Source organism: Nerophis ophidion, linkage group LG12 (assembly GCF_033978795.1).
Source record: "Nerophis ophidion isolate RoL-2023_Sa linkage group LG12, RoL_Noph_v1.0, whole genome shotgun sequence".
Taxonomy (NCBI): Eukaryota; Metazoa; Chordata; class Actinopteri; order Syngnathiformes; family Syngnathidae; genus Nerophis; species Nerophis ophidion.
The window spans coordinates 48,798,409-48,813,367 of record NC_084622.1 but is presented as its reverse complement, the minus strand read 5'-3'; the positions used below and the strand labels follow the sequence as shown (position 1 = coordinate 48,813,367).

General features: G+C 43.0%; 1 protein-coding gene across 1 annotated transcript in view; it reads left to right on the top strand.

Annotated features, from left to right (window-relative positions):
• Positions 1-11,603, top strand: part of LOC133562843 (transmembrane protein 117-like) — a 156,829-nt gene extending 145,226 nt beyond the window's left edge. The window contains 2 exon segments of the mRNA XM_061916650.1: positions 7,784-7,913; positions 10,966-11,603. Coding sequence (XP_061772634.1) covers positions 7,784-7,913; positions 10,966-11,603 — 768 coding nt within the window.
• Positions 11,604-14,959: the final 3,356 nt, after the last annotated feature.

Below are 14,959 nucleotides of genomic sequence, written 5' to 3'. Positions count from 1 at the left end.
ACTCCCATGCACCCTCAGGAACCCTGCCGAGAGTATAGAGCTGGTCCACAGTTCCACGACCAGGACGAAAACCACACTGTTCCTCCTGAATCCGAGGTTCGACTATCCGGCATAGCCTCCTCTCCAGTACACCTGAATAAACCTTACCGGGAAGGCTGAGGAGTGTGATCCCACGATAGTTGGAACACACCCTCCGGTCCCCTTTCTTAAAGAGAGGAACCACCACCCCGGTCTGCCAATCCAGAGGTACTGTCCCCGATGTCCACGCGATGCTGCAAAGTCTTGTCAACCAAGACAGCCCCACAGCATCCAGAGCCTTAAGGAACTCCGGGCGGATCTCGTCCACCCCTGGGGCCTTGCCACCGAGGAGCTTTTTAACTACCTCAGCGACCTCAGCCCCAGAAATAGGAGAGTCCACCACAGATTCCCCAGGCACTGCTTCCTCATAGGAAGACGTGTTGGTGGGATTGAGGAGGTCTTCGAAGTATTCCTTCCACCTATCCACAACATCCGCAGTTGAGGTCAGCAGAACACCATCCGCACCATACACGGTGTTGATAGTGCACTGCTTCCCCTTCCTGAGGCGGCGGACGGTGGTCCAGAATCGCTTCGAAGCCATCCGGAAGTCGTCTTCCATGGCTTCCCTGAACTCCTCCCATGTCCGAGTTTTGCCTCCGCGACCGCTGAAGCTGCACACCGCTTGGCCTGTCGGTACCTGTCCACTGCCTCCGGAGTCCTATGAGCCAAAAGGACCCGATAGGACTCCTTCTTCAGCTTGACGGCATCCCTAACCGCTGGTGTCCACCAAGGGGTTTTAGGATTGCCGCCCCGACAGGCACCAACTACCTTGCGGCCACAGCTCCGATCTGCCGCCTCGACAATAGAGGTGCGGAACATGGTCCACTCTGGACTCAATGTCCAGCACCTCCCTCGTGACATGTTCAAAGTTCTTCCGGAGGTGGGAATTGAAACTTTGTCTGACAGGAGACTCTGCCAGACGTTCCCAGCAGACCCTCACAATGCGTTTGGGCCTCCCAGGTCTGTCCGACATCCTCCCCCACCATCGCAGCCAACACACCACCAGGTGGTGATCGGTAGAAACCTCCGCCCCTCTCTTCACCCGAGTGTCCAAAACATAAGGCCGCAAATCCGATGACACAACTACAAAGTCGATCATGGAACTACGGCCTAGGGTGTCCTGGTGCCAAGTGCACATATGGACACCCTTATGTTTGAACATGGTGTTTGTTATGGACAAACTGTGACGAGCACAAAAGTCCAATAACAAAACACCACTCGGGTTCAGATCCGGGCGGCCATTCTTCCCAATCACGCCTCTCCAGGTTTCACTGTCGTTGCCAACGTGAGCGTTGAAGTCTCCCAGTAGGACAAGGGAATCACCCGGGGAGCACTTTCCAGTACTCCCTCGAGTGTTCCCAAAAAGGGTGGGTACTCTGAACTGCTGTTTGGCGCGTAAGGACAAACAACAGTGAGGACCCGTCCCCCCACCCGAAGGTGGAGGGATGCTACCCTTTCGTCCACCGGCCCGTTCCTCTCACTGCCGGCAACTGAAGAAGGTCCAATCCCTCTCGAGAAAAGTGGTTCCAGAGCCCTTGCTGTGCGTCGAAGTGAGTCCGACTATATCCAGCCGGAATTTCTCGACTTCGCGCACTAGCTCAGGCTCTTTCCCCCCCAGTGACGTGACGTTCCACATCCCAAGAGCTAGCCTCTGTAGCCGAGGATCGGACCGCCAAGTGCCCTGCCTTCGGCTGCCGCCCAGCTCACATTGCACCCGACCTCTATGGCTCCTGCTATGGGTGGTGAGCCCATTGGAGGGGTGACCCACGTTGCCTCTTTTGGCTGTGCCCGGCCGGGCCCCATGGGAACAGGCCCGGCCACCAGGCGCTCGCCATCGTGCCCCACCTCCGGGCCTGGCTCCAGAGGGGGGCCCCGGTGACCCGGGTCCGGGCGAGGGAAATCTGGGTCCATGCTTTTTCTTCTTCATAAAGATCTTCGAGCTGCTCTTTGTCTGATCCCTCACCTAGAACCTGTTTGCCTTGGGAGACCCTACCAGGGGGCTTTATGCCCCCGGACAACATAGCTCCTAGGATCATTGGGACACGCAAACTCCTCTACCACGATAAGGTTGCAGCTCAGAGAGGAGAATATATATATATATATGTATATATATATATATATATATATATATATATATATATCAGGGGTAGGGAACCTATGGCTCTAGAGCCAGATGTGGCTCTTTTGATGACTGCATCTGGCTCTCAGATAAATCTTAGCTGACATTGCTTAACACGATGATTATGAATAATTCCGCTGGAATTCACAGTGCTAAAACTAACGTTCAAAATATAAAACATTTTCATGCATTTGAATCCATCCATCCGTTTCCTACCGCACCTGTTCAAGAAGTCGCATTAATGGTAAGAAGTATTTTATGTCACGATGGGGGGGGGCGCAGCTTGCTGCGGGGTCGTTCTCCAAGGAAGGCAGACAGACTACTCGGGACATGGCATTTAGGTAATAACATGACTTCATTTAAACAAAAAAAAGATACAAACAAAAATCGCTCGCAGCGTAGGCACAACTTGGGCTAAGGAAGAAAGCTAACGCATAAACAGACTATGAACATAAATCAAACAAAACTTACTTGGCATGGCATGAAGCACGAAACTATGGCAAGGCATGAAACAAGTCAGCACAGAGCAAGAAAAGAGCACATTGACGCCAGGGCGACTGACTGGCAAAGACAAGCTTAAAAACTGCCTCTGATTAGTGCTCGGGAAGCAGGTGGACGAAATGAGTAACCAAGGAAACCAGACAAGGGAGTGGAAAAAAACAGGAACTTAAAGAGTCCACATGGCCAAACAAAAACATGATCAACAGACATGACATTTTATTCATTATTGGTTAGCTTCAGAATAACAATGTTATGAAAAAGAATAAGAGACGTGTTATACTCTAAAAATGTTGCTCTTACTTAATAATGCACACATTTAGTTGTATTCAGTGTTAAAAATATGATATGGCTCTCACGGAAATACATTTTGAAATATTTGGCTTTCATGGCTCTCTCAGCCAAAAAGTTTCCCGACCCCTGATATATATATATATATATATATATATATATATATATATATATATATTACCACTTTTTATATTTTCCTTTGTTTTGTTTTTTATTGTAGCAACATGGTGTTTAATGTTTTTGGAGACTTGTGTATGTGTGTGCATGTTATATATATATATATATATATATATATATATATATATATATATATTCCCCCAAAAATGCGACTTATACTCCAGTGCGACTTACCGTATTTTTCGTAGTATAAGTTGCACCTGCCGAAAATGCATAATAAAGACGGAAAAAAACATATATAAGTAGCACTGGAGTACAAGTCGCATTTTTTGGGGAAATTTATTTGATAAAACCCAACACCAAGAATAGACATTTGAAAGGCAATTTAAAATAAATAAAGAATAGCGAACAACAGGCTGAATAAGTGTACGTTATATGAGGCATAAATAACCAACTGAGAAGGTTAACGTAACATATTATGGTAAGAGTCATTCAAATAACTATAACATATAGAACATGCTATACGTTTACCAAACAATCTGTCACTCCTAATCGCTAAATCCCATGAAATCCTATACGTCTAGTCACTTACGTAAATGAGCTAAATAATATTATTTAATATTTTATGGTAATGTGTTAATTTCTCACATAAGTCGCTCTTGAGTATAAGTCACACCCCCGGCCAAACTATGGAAAAAAACTGCGACTTATAGGTATATAAGTTTTTTTCTTTCTTTTTCATGCATTTTCGGCAGGTGCGACTGATACTCCGAAAAATACGGTAATCATTTCTTATTTCAAGCATGAAAAAAAAAAATCATGACTTTGACACAATTGTGTCTCATAATTAAAACGGATCAGAGCCAAATGGACTTTGCTGTTTTATTTTAAATTAAACAAGAGAAAATACGTACTCATATAGTAGTACAGTTAGCACAGTACAGTAAACTGACAGTTAATATTTAAACATTTTACATGTGACATTTCAAACATTTTTTAACAGAAATAGTTCATGCACATTCAGATAAATTCTGCAAAATGACAATAAAAAAAATTTGCCTGGGGGCCGGGCTGTGTGTATGCGCACTAATTGACTGAAAGAGCACACACTTGGCACGATTATGTCATGTTATTGATTAAAAAATGCCTTTTTAGACCATATGATTTGCCTGAGCGGCTAGGAGACCCCGAGAGTAACAAGCGGTTGCCTTGTTGCCTTTCTATTAAAAAAAAATAAACTAGTTTTTAGTATAAGTTTGCTGGTTTCAAGAAACGTAATGCCGAGCGCATATCATTATGTCAAAGATAATAGCACTAGCATTTACTTCATTTAAGAACATTTTTCAACATATTGAGCAAAAAGGTCTCATGTTTTTTTTCTACCTAGAAAAGTGCACCTGTTATTAGTGAGAATATACTTATTTTAAAGCAGGTGTTTCAGACACACGGCGAGACGTTATTTTGCGGCCCCAACCTTAAAGGGGAACATTATTACAGTTTCAGAAGGGTTTAACCCTTCTGAAATTGTAATAATGTTCCAATAAAAATCAGTTGCAAGTGGCGACATTAGTCCGGATTCAGACTCGGATTTCAGCGGCTTAAGCGATTCAACAGATTACGCATGTATTGAAACGGATGGTTGGAGTGTGGAGGCAGATAGCAAAAACAAAACTGAAGCTATTGAGCCATATCACGACAGACAACGGCAACGAGGACGAATTCGGCGATCGCCTTATAACCAACGATTGCATCTTTTGACAACCGGTGCAACTTGAATCCGTCGATTGGTATGTGTTTGTTTGGCATTAAATGTAGGTGGAGGGAAAGGCTGGATGCAAATATAGCTACAAATGAGGCATGATGATGCAATATGTACATACACCTAGCCTAAACAGCAGGTTAGCATCGATTAGCTTGCAGTCATGCCGTGTGCAAATATGTCTGATTAGTACATAATTTAATAACATCAACAAAACTCACCTTTGTGATTTCGTTGACTTTATCGTTGGAAATGCATCTGCTTTGAGTGTCGCAGGATATCCACACATCTCTCTTAGCATTGCTATTGTCGGTAGTGATGCTACGACAGAATTGAACAAACGAGGGACTTTCGCATCTTTTGACAACTGCTGCAACTTGAATCAGTCGATTGGGATGTGTTTGTTTGGCATTAAATGTGGGTGGAGGGAAAGGCTGCATGCAAATATAGCTACAAATGAGGCATATTGATGCAATATGTACATACAGCTAGCCTAAATAGCATGTTAGGACTGATTAGCATGCCGTGACCATTGATATGTCTGATTAGCACACTCCACGTAAGTCAACTTGAATCCGTCCCTGATCGTGTTGTTACACCCTCCGACAACACACCGACGAGGCATGATGTCTCCAAGGTACGGAAAACAGCCGAAAAAACGGAAAATAACAGAGCTGATTTGACTTGTGTGTGTAATGTTTTGAGAAAATGGTGGATTGCTTCCTGTTGTGACGTCACGGGTGAAAGGTCATTGCTCCGACAGCGAACAATTAAAGGCGTTTCAATCGCCAAATTCACCCTTTTAGAGTTCGGAAATCGGTTTTAAAAAAACATATGGTCTTTTTTTTGCAACATCAAGGTGATGCTTACATAGGTCTGGTGATAATGTTCGCCTTAATATGAAAGTTTAATGTTATTGCGGCCTGCAACTTGACAGCGTTGTGTTGTTTGGGTCAAAAATGGCTCTTTCAACGTTCTGGGTTGCCTACCCCTGCGTTAGTGGAAAAGCGGCGAATGAATGAAAGCGACAGACGTTGCTATGGAGATGAGGGTTTTCTTACATGCCTGGCTGCAGTCACAACGTGACACCTGTCCGTCAGTAATAACAGTCCCCAATAACCTGGACCAATTCAAGCAGGTGTTTTGTTTATTGTTTTATTTGCATTGCCTCACACGATGAACACTACATTTATTTCTCTATACCACTCCGGGAGCTGTCACTTTTTTGCGCTCGCTATCCTGGTACTTTCCCGGCTATTATCCGCCGACTGCCGTGTTGCTGTGGGGAAGAAAAGCGGGACGACACACATTGCGGAAATAACATTAATTCTCCGTGCGTCGGCTAATTACAAATATATTCCACAACCCCAAACGTGTCTTTTTCAAAGCCTTCAGTGAAGAGAAAGGATAGTGATGTGCAAAGACAATTCCAGGAAAAGTGGGAGATGCAATATTTCTTTGTTGAGCACAGGGGCACCCCAACGTGTCTTATTTAGCACAGAGAACGTTGCGGTGCACAAGGGATACAATTTGAAACGTCATTATACAACTAGACATGCTGAGGAGTATGCAACATTTAAAAATATATATATTATCTTGCGGCCCAGCCTCACCCAGACTCTGCATCCAGTGGACCTCAGGTAAATTGTGTTTGAGACCACTGAGTTAGAGAACCTGTGGCTCTTTTGATGACCGCATCTGGCTCTTAGATTAACCTTAGCTGACATTGCTTAACACGATAAGTAATTAATAATTTCGCTGGTAATCAGTCTTAAAAATAACCTTAAAAATATAAAACATTTTCATGCCTTTTAATCCATCTACCGCACCTGTTCAAGAACTCGCATTAATGGTCAAAACTATTTTAATTATAATTGGTTAGTTTCAGAATAACAATGTTATTAAAAAGAATAACAGATGCAGGCATTTAGTTGTAATCAGGGAAAGTCCAAATGAAAGTGCAGGTACTTTCCTGGCCCGCCTGCAGTCCAGACCTGTCTCCCATGGAAAATGTGTGGCGCAATATGAAGTGTAAAATACGACAGCGGAGACCCCGGACTGTTGAACGACTGAAGCTCTACATAAGAGTCTCGGAAAGCTGGCGTGCACAAGTGATGTGCACGCCAGCTTTCTGAGGGATCGCTTGTGCACGCCAGTTTTCCGAGACTCTGTATTTAGTTAGCGCAGGCAGCATGAAGCAGGGCTTTTATTGTGAAGACAGGAAATGTGCAGTCGGCCTTTAGAGTTTTGACGGAAGGTACGGCGCGAGAGTCTGTTGAAATAAAAAGTGTTTCTCGCCTTCCTCTCGGTCATATTTTAATAATAATGATCTTGCAGCAGCCAGCGTCATCTCACAAGACCCTCCGGGTACCGTGAATGTCATTTAAGTGACGTCTTGGTGAAGATTGATGATCACTAATTTTTAGGTCAATTTTTTTTAAAAGCCTGGCTGGAGATCGACTGACACACCCCCCGCGGTCGACTGGTAGCTCGCGATCGACGTAATGGGCACCCCTGCTCTACATAAAACAAGAATGGGAAATAATTCCACTTTTAAAGCTTCAACAATTAGTTTTCGCAGTTCCCAAACGTTAATTGAGTGTTGTTAAAAGAAAAGGTGATGTAACACAGTGGTGAATATGCCCTTTCCCAACTACTTTGGCAAGTGTTGCAGCAATGAAATTGTATTATTATTTGCAAAAACAGTGAAATTGAGTTTGAGACCCCTGTTTTAAAGGTATTGTTGTGTTCATTGAAGTTAGCTAATTTTTCTTATTTTGGAAAGTCTTGATAAGCCAAATTTTCGTGTTCTATCGGCAAATCATTTTGCTTAGTCCAAATGTTTGTATTTTTTTTCTTGTTTTTGAACACTGACTTTTTGCAGTGTATGTGTGTGTGTGTGTGTGTGTGTGTGTGTGCAGGACTGGGAGTTCCCTCACTTTATGGGTGACCTGGACTTGAATCTGCCGGGAATGTCCACCGCACATATGCAGTTGCAGCTTCCTCGTTGGACGAAAATATTTAAAGAGGAGTATCGAATTCACATCACCGGTGCGTGCATCATCTACCTCCAGTTGTTATTTTTCTTTCGTGGGCAGGGGTGCTATAAAAAAGCCAAAAGACCTAACACAGCCAACTTCCTGTTTTGATTAATCACGATACGGTAAATGCTCCAAAATAAAAATGTCAATTTTTTTCCACAATTATTAATCCTATTACCGTAAATATAAAATGAGGAAGAAGTCTGGCGTTCCAACGGTGACACATGACTAGCACAAACACAAACACAGTCCCAGGGAAGCATCTAGCTTAGTAGTCATGTTGTTGTTATGATAGATTGCCAAATCGTTTTGACCAGCTGACATTAAAGGCCTACTGAAATGAGATTTTCTTATTTAAACGGGGATAGCAGGTCCATTCTATGTGTCATACTTGATCATTTCGCGATATTGCCATATTTTTGCTGAAAGGATTTAGTAGAGAACATCGACGATACATTTGGCAACTTTTGGTAGCTAATAAAAAAGCCTTGCCTGTACCGGAAGTAGCAGACGATGTGCGCGTGACGTCACGGGTTGTGGAGCTCCTCACATCCTCACATCATTTAAAATCATGGCCACCAGCAGCGAGAGTGATTCGGGCCGAGAAAGCGACGATTTCCCCATTAATTCGAGCGAGGATGAAAGATTCGAGGATGAGGAAAGTTAGAGTGAAGGACTAGAGAAAAAAAAAGGCGAGGGCAGTGGGAGTGATTCAGATGTTATTAGACCCATTTACTAGGATAATTCTGGATAATCCCTTATCTGCTTATTGTGTTACTAGCGTTTTAGTGAGATTATATGGTACCTGAAAGTCGGAGGAGTGTGGCCACGGGTGTGGTGACCGCCAGTGTCTCTGAGGGAAGACTCGTTTCTCGACGAGGCGAAGCGAAGGCAGCCGTTGGGGTTGGTCTGAGCTTTTTTCCGCCTCCTCCACTGTGGAAACATCCCAAATGCGGGGCCAGCCGGTCGGAGGAGGCAAGAGAGTCCACACCTGCCTCTTCGACAGGTGCACGAGGAACGACGCAAGCTATCCGCTCATGTCTACGGTAAGAGCCGACTTATTACCACAATTTTCTCACCGAAACCTGCCGTTTGACATGTGGTAGGGAACCATGTTCGCTTGACCGCTCTGTTCCATAGTAAAGCTTCACCGTCATCTTTCGGGAATGTAAACAAAGAAACACCGGCTGTGTTTGTGTTGCTAAAGGCAGCCGCAATACACCGCTTCCCACCTACATCTTTCTTCTTTGACGTCTCCATTATTAATTGAACAAATAGCAAAAGATTCAGCAACACAGATGTCCAGAATACTGTGTCACGCGTCATCATACGCAACGTTTTCAACAGGATACTTTGCGCAAAATTTAAAATTGCAATTTAGTAAACTAAAATGGCCGTACTGGCATGTGTTGCAATGTTAATATTTCATCATTGATATTTAAACTATCAGACTGCGTGGTCGGTAGTAAAGGGTTTCAGTAGGCCTTTAAACAAAGTACAACAGTGGAACCTCAATGTACAAATTTAACTGGTTCTTAAAAAAAGGTTCGTAAATAGAAAAGGGAGAGAAAAAAGTAAAAGATTAAAATAAAATAAAATTTAAAAAAACGGTCTAAGCCTGGGCCTCTGGAGAGAGGGTCCAGACTGACGCCAAGGGAAAAAAAACAACTCATAGCCATAGTACACATCTCTCTTACATGTGTGTAAGCGGGAAACATCAAACATCAAAGAAACCAAAGGACATGAAAGACATTAGAGCAGCGGAGCTGATACAACCAGCCACTTCTACATACAGCTATGAATAAAAAGTAAAAGAAACATATCCACTGTGGTGGCCTCTGCGGTGTTCCACGCCATCGTCTGCTGGGGTGGAGAGAGTATGGCCAGAGACAGGAGCAACTGAATATGGGTTAAAAATGATTTGCAAATCATTGTATTCCGTTTATATTTACATCCAACACAATTTCCCAACTCATATGGAAACGGGGTTTGTATATATATATATATATATACATACATACATACATACATACATATATATATATATATATATATATATATATATATATATTATATATATATAAAATTAATACACACATATAATATATATATATATATGTACACACACACACATACATATATACACATATATGTGTGTGGAGTTTTTTTTAGCTTTTACTATGTGTAAGCCAGGGGTCTTGTTCCACAGCCATACAGATCACACTGATGGTTGTGATATAAAACAAATTGTCTTTAACACTCTTACTAATATGCGCCACACTCTGTGAACCCACACCAAACACATTTCTGGAGAACACTGGCTCTGTAACACATTATAAACGCAACATAAGAATTACCCAGAATTCCAATGCTAAATTATACACCCCGCTAGCACAACCCCCCCCCCCTCCCCCTTCCTCCGTGCGCCGGTTGAGGTGGGCGGGGTTGAGGACTCGTGTATAATCCAGCCAAGAGTCATTGATGCATTGATTCTTATGTTGCGTTTATAATGTGTTACAGAGCCGATGCTCTCCAGAAATGTGTTTGGTGTGGGTTCACAGAGTGTGGCGCATATTAGAAAGAGTGTTAAAGTTGTTTATATCACAACCATCAGTGTAAAAGGTATGGCTGTTGACCAAGCATGCATTGCAATCTCGTATGAGAAACAGCGATATGCATGCGTCTAACCGGCACGCAGATAGCATGGTGTAAAGATGGGCACGATGACATGTTGTAGAGCAGTGATACTCAACCACCGGGCCGTGGCCGCAGAATAATTATTTATTTTTAATTTATTTTGTTATATCACACTCACATTTTTACTGCATGCCATTGGTAAGCGCAGGGGTGAGAAGAGGTTTCAATTTATTAGCGCCTGCTTACTTTTTACCGCATACCTTGAATAAGCGCAGGAGTGAGAAGAGGTTTTAAATTAATTAGCGCCCCAGCGGCTATTCAAGGAAATACGGTAGCTTTAATTATTGCCTCCCTCCAATTAACGGCCTATGAGTACACGCCAGTGTTGTCGTTTTATGATGACTCCGTCTTGTGTCTCCTGACAGGCAAGTGGTTCAACTACGGCATCATCTTCCTAGTCCTCATTTTGGACCTCAACATGTGGAAGAACCAGATATTCTACTCGCCCTTCGAGTATGGTCAGTATGTGGGGCCCGGCGACAGGATCTACATCGTGTACGAAGCCGACACGCTCAATAATCTCAACATCAGCACGCTGACCTTTGCCTGGCGCTCCGACAATGTGAATCCTGCCACCAACCGCAGCTACACGGAGGGAGACCTTTTGATGTACAGCCGCTACATCGGCCACGGCATGAACACCTAGTTCATGGCCTTCATCCCAACCCTGGGGGCGTTCGTCCTCTTCGGCTCGTTCATCTCGTTGTTGGGGCGCTTCCAGAAAAGCGAGAACTTCCAAAACCAAAACAAGGACAAAAGCTAAAAGAGGATCCAGAGGAAGTCCCCATCGGCGTGCAGAAAGGAGATGGGCGTCACCCCTGAGGAGACGGACAGCGCCGTGATTAATAACCTCAAACTACTGGGGATGCCCGTGCTGCTCTCGCCGGACGCAACGATTACGGCGGAAACCCGAGAGACGAACCCGAGTGTTGTGATTGACAACGTGGCTCAGGAAGAACTGGACGTCTTTTCTGACCCCAACACACACGCACCCAAATCCTGATCTTTGACCTGAGAGACATGTAGCATTTCCTTGTCCCCCTCTAAGCAAACCTATTCAGACTATAAATAGCGGGAAGGTTGGTAAGGTACTCGCCTTTTCTTAAGTTCTCATCTACTTTGGAGCCTTTCATCGAGGCCTGTTCCGGACCCCTTGACCCTATCAGGAGGCGACGGTTGTGCCTTGAAATTTCATACACAGTCTAATTATGCTTGTGTGATAACACACATGCACTATTTATGACCTGCTGCATTTATATTATTGTATCCTTCTTGGGTGTAATCATTTCCTAGATGTGTTTACAAACATTTGTACTTAAAGCAACAACACTTGAAATCACAACGAGTCCACACACGTCTTAAATATACTGTTTGTTACTAAATAGAAGACGACTCCTTATCATTGGCGGAAGAACAGTCCAGAATACAGAACAGGCCAAAAGCTTGAACACACCTTCTCATTTAATGGGTTTTCTTTATTTTCATGACTATTTACATTGTAGATTGTCACTGAAGGCATCAAAACTATGAATGAACACATGTGGGGTTCTGTACTTAACAAAAAAAGGTGAAAATACCGAAAACCGGTTTTGTACAAACCCCTTTTCCATATGGGTTGGGAAATTGTGTTAGATGTACATATAAACGGAATACAAGGATTTGCAAATCCTTTTCAACCCATATTCAGTTGAATGCACTACACAATCAAGATATTTGATGTTCAAACTTTTTTTTTTTCAAATAATAATTAACGTGCCAAAGTAGATGGGAAAGGGCATGTTCACCACTTTGTTATATCACCTTTTCTTTTAACACCACTCGATAAACGTTTGGGAACTAAGGAAACTAATTGTTGAAGCTTTGAAAGTGGAATTCTTTACCATTCTTGCTTTATGTAGAGCTTCAGTCCTTCAACAGTCCGGGGTCTTGTTGTCGTATTTTACGCTTCATAATGCGCCACACATTTTCGATGGGAGAAATGTATGGACTGCAGGCGGGCCAGGAAAGTACCCATACTCTTTTACGACGAAGCCACGCTGATGTAACATGTGGCTTGACACTGTTTTGCTGAAATAAGCAGGGGCGTCCATGATAATGTTGCTTGGATTACAACACATTTTGCTCCAAAACCTGTATGGACCTTTCAGCATTAATGGTGCTTTCACAGATGTGTAAGTTACCCATGCCTTGGGCACTAATACACCCCTATACCATCACAAATTCTGGCTTTTGAACTTTGCGCCTATAACAATCCTGATGGTTATTTTCCTCTTTGTTCCGGAGGACACCACGTCCACGGTTTACAAATATAATTTGAAATGTGGACTCGTCAGACCACAGAACACCATTCCACTTTTCATCAGTCCATCCTAAATGACCTCGGGCCCAGCGAAGCCAGCGGCATCCCTTTGTGTTGTTGATAAATGGCTTTCGTTTTGCATAGAGTTTTAACTTGCACTTATAGATGTAGCGACCATCTGCAGTTACTGACAGTGGTTTTATAAAGTGTTCCTGAGCCCATGTGGTGATATCCTTTACACACTAATGTTGTTTTTTTGATGCAGTACCACCTGAAGGATCAAAGGTCTGTAATATCATCGCTTACGTGCAGTGATTTCTCCAGATTCTCTGAACCTTTTGATGATTTTACGCACCGTAGATGGTAAAATTCCTAAATTCCTTGCAATAGCTCGTTGAGAAATGTTGTTTTAAAACAGTTCGACAATTTGCTTATAAATTGCTGACACTCGCCCCATCCTTGTTTGTGAATGACTTTGCATTTCATGGAAGCTGTTTTTATACCCAATCATGGCACCCACCTGTTCCCAATTAGCCTGCACACCTGTGGGATGTACCATATAAGTGTTTGATGAGCATTCCTCAACTTTATCAGTATTTATTTCCACCTTTCCCAACTTCTTTGTCACGTGTCGCTGGCATCAAATTCCAAAGTTAATAATTATTTGCAACAAAAAAAAATGTTTATAAGTTTGAACATCAAATATGTTGTCTTTGTAGCATATTCAACAGAATATGGGTTGAAATGATTTGCAAATCATTGTATTCCGTTTATATTTACATTTAACACAATTTCGCAACTTATATGGAAACGGGGTTTGTATTCTAGTTCCTTCAAAATAGCCACCCTTTGCTCTGATTACCATTTTGCACACACTTGGCATTCTCTTAATGAACTTCAAGAGGTAGTCACCTGAAATGGTTTTTACTTCACAGGAGTGCTTTATCGGGGTTGATTAGTGGAATTTCTTGCTTTTACCCTTGGGGTTGGGACCATCAGTTGTGTTGTGAATGAGAAAGTGTGTCCAAAAACTTTTGGACTGTACTGTATATGAAAGTCAATAAAAATAGAGACATGTCACCTTACAACTTTATCAGTAAAATTCTGGTAGTAATTCAAAAGTTTTTAGTTTTTTTTATAAATGAACTCCTTAAATGTAATAGAGATGAAAATTACTTAACATTCCAACAAGTCAGGATAAGGTTGAAAACTGACACATTTTTTCCAAAAGCGTTATTTTGATTATCGCAGGGGTTACCTTAGGTCAGGGGTGCCCGTTACGTCGATCGCGAGCTACCGGTCGATGGCGGCGTGTGTGTCAGTCGATCACCAGCCTGGCAATGAAAAAATAGACCTAAAAATTAGCGATCATCAATCCTCACAATGACGTCACTTCCGCCATTTGATTGACATTCACGGCACCCGAGGGTCTTGTGAGATGACGCTGGCTGCTGCCAAATCGTTAAGAAAAATCAACCGACAGGAAGGCGAGTGTGAGATGACGCTGGCTGCTGCCAGATCGTTAAGAAAAATCAACCGACAGGAAGGCGAGAAACACTTTATTTCAACAGACTGTTGCGCCGTACCTGCCGTCAAAACTCTAAAGACAGACTGCACAGTTCCTGTCTTCACAATAAAAGCGCTGCTCCATCCTGCCTGCGCTAACAAAATACCGTATTTTTCAGACTATAAGTCAACGTTTTTTTCATATTCTCCGGACCGACTGTGGGACTGTGTGAAATTATTAACACATTACTGTAAAATATCAAATAATATTATTTATCTCATTCGCGTGAGCGATGAAGAAAATGTCCGCAATCGTCAAATACACGCCAGACAATAAGAATTCGGCGGGGGCGGGTCATGGCAGAACTGCATTGTGGGTCATGATATGCTATAGCAGGGGTCACTAACGCGGAGCTCGCGGGCAACAGGTCGCCCGTAAGGACCAGGTGAGTCGCCCGCTGGCCTGTTCTAAAAATAGGTCAAATAGCAGCACTTACCAGTGAGCTGCCTCAATTTTTAAAATTGTATTTATTTACTAGCAAGCTGGTCTCGCT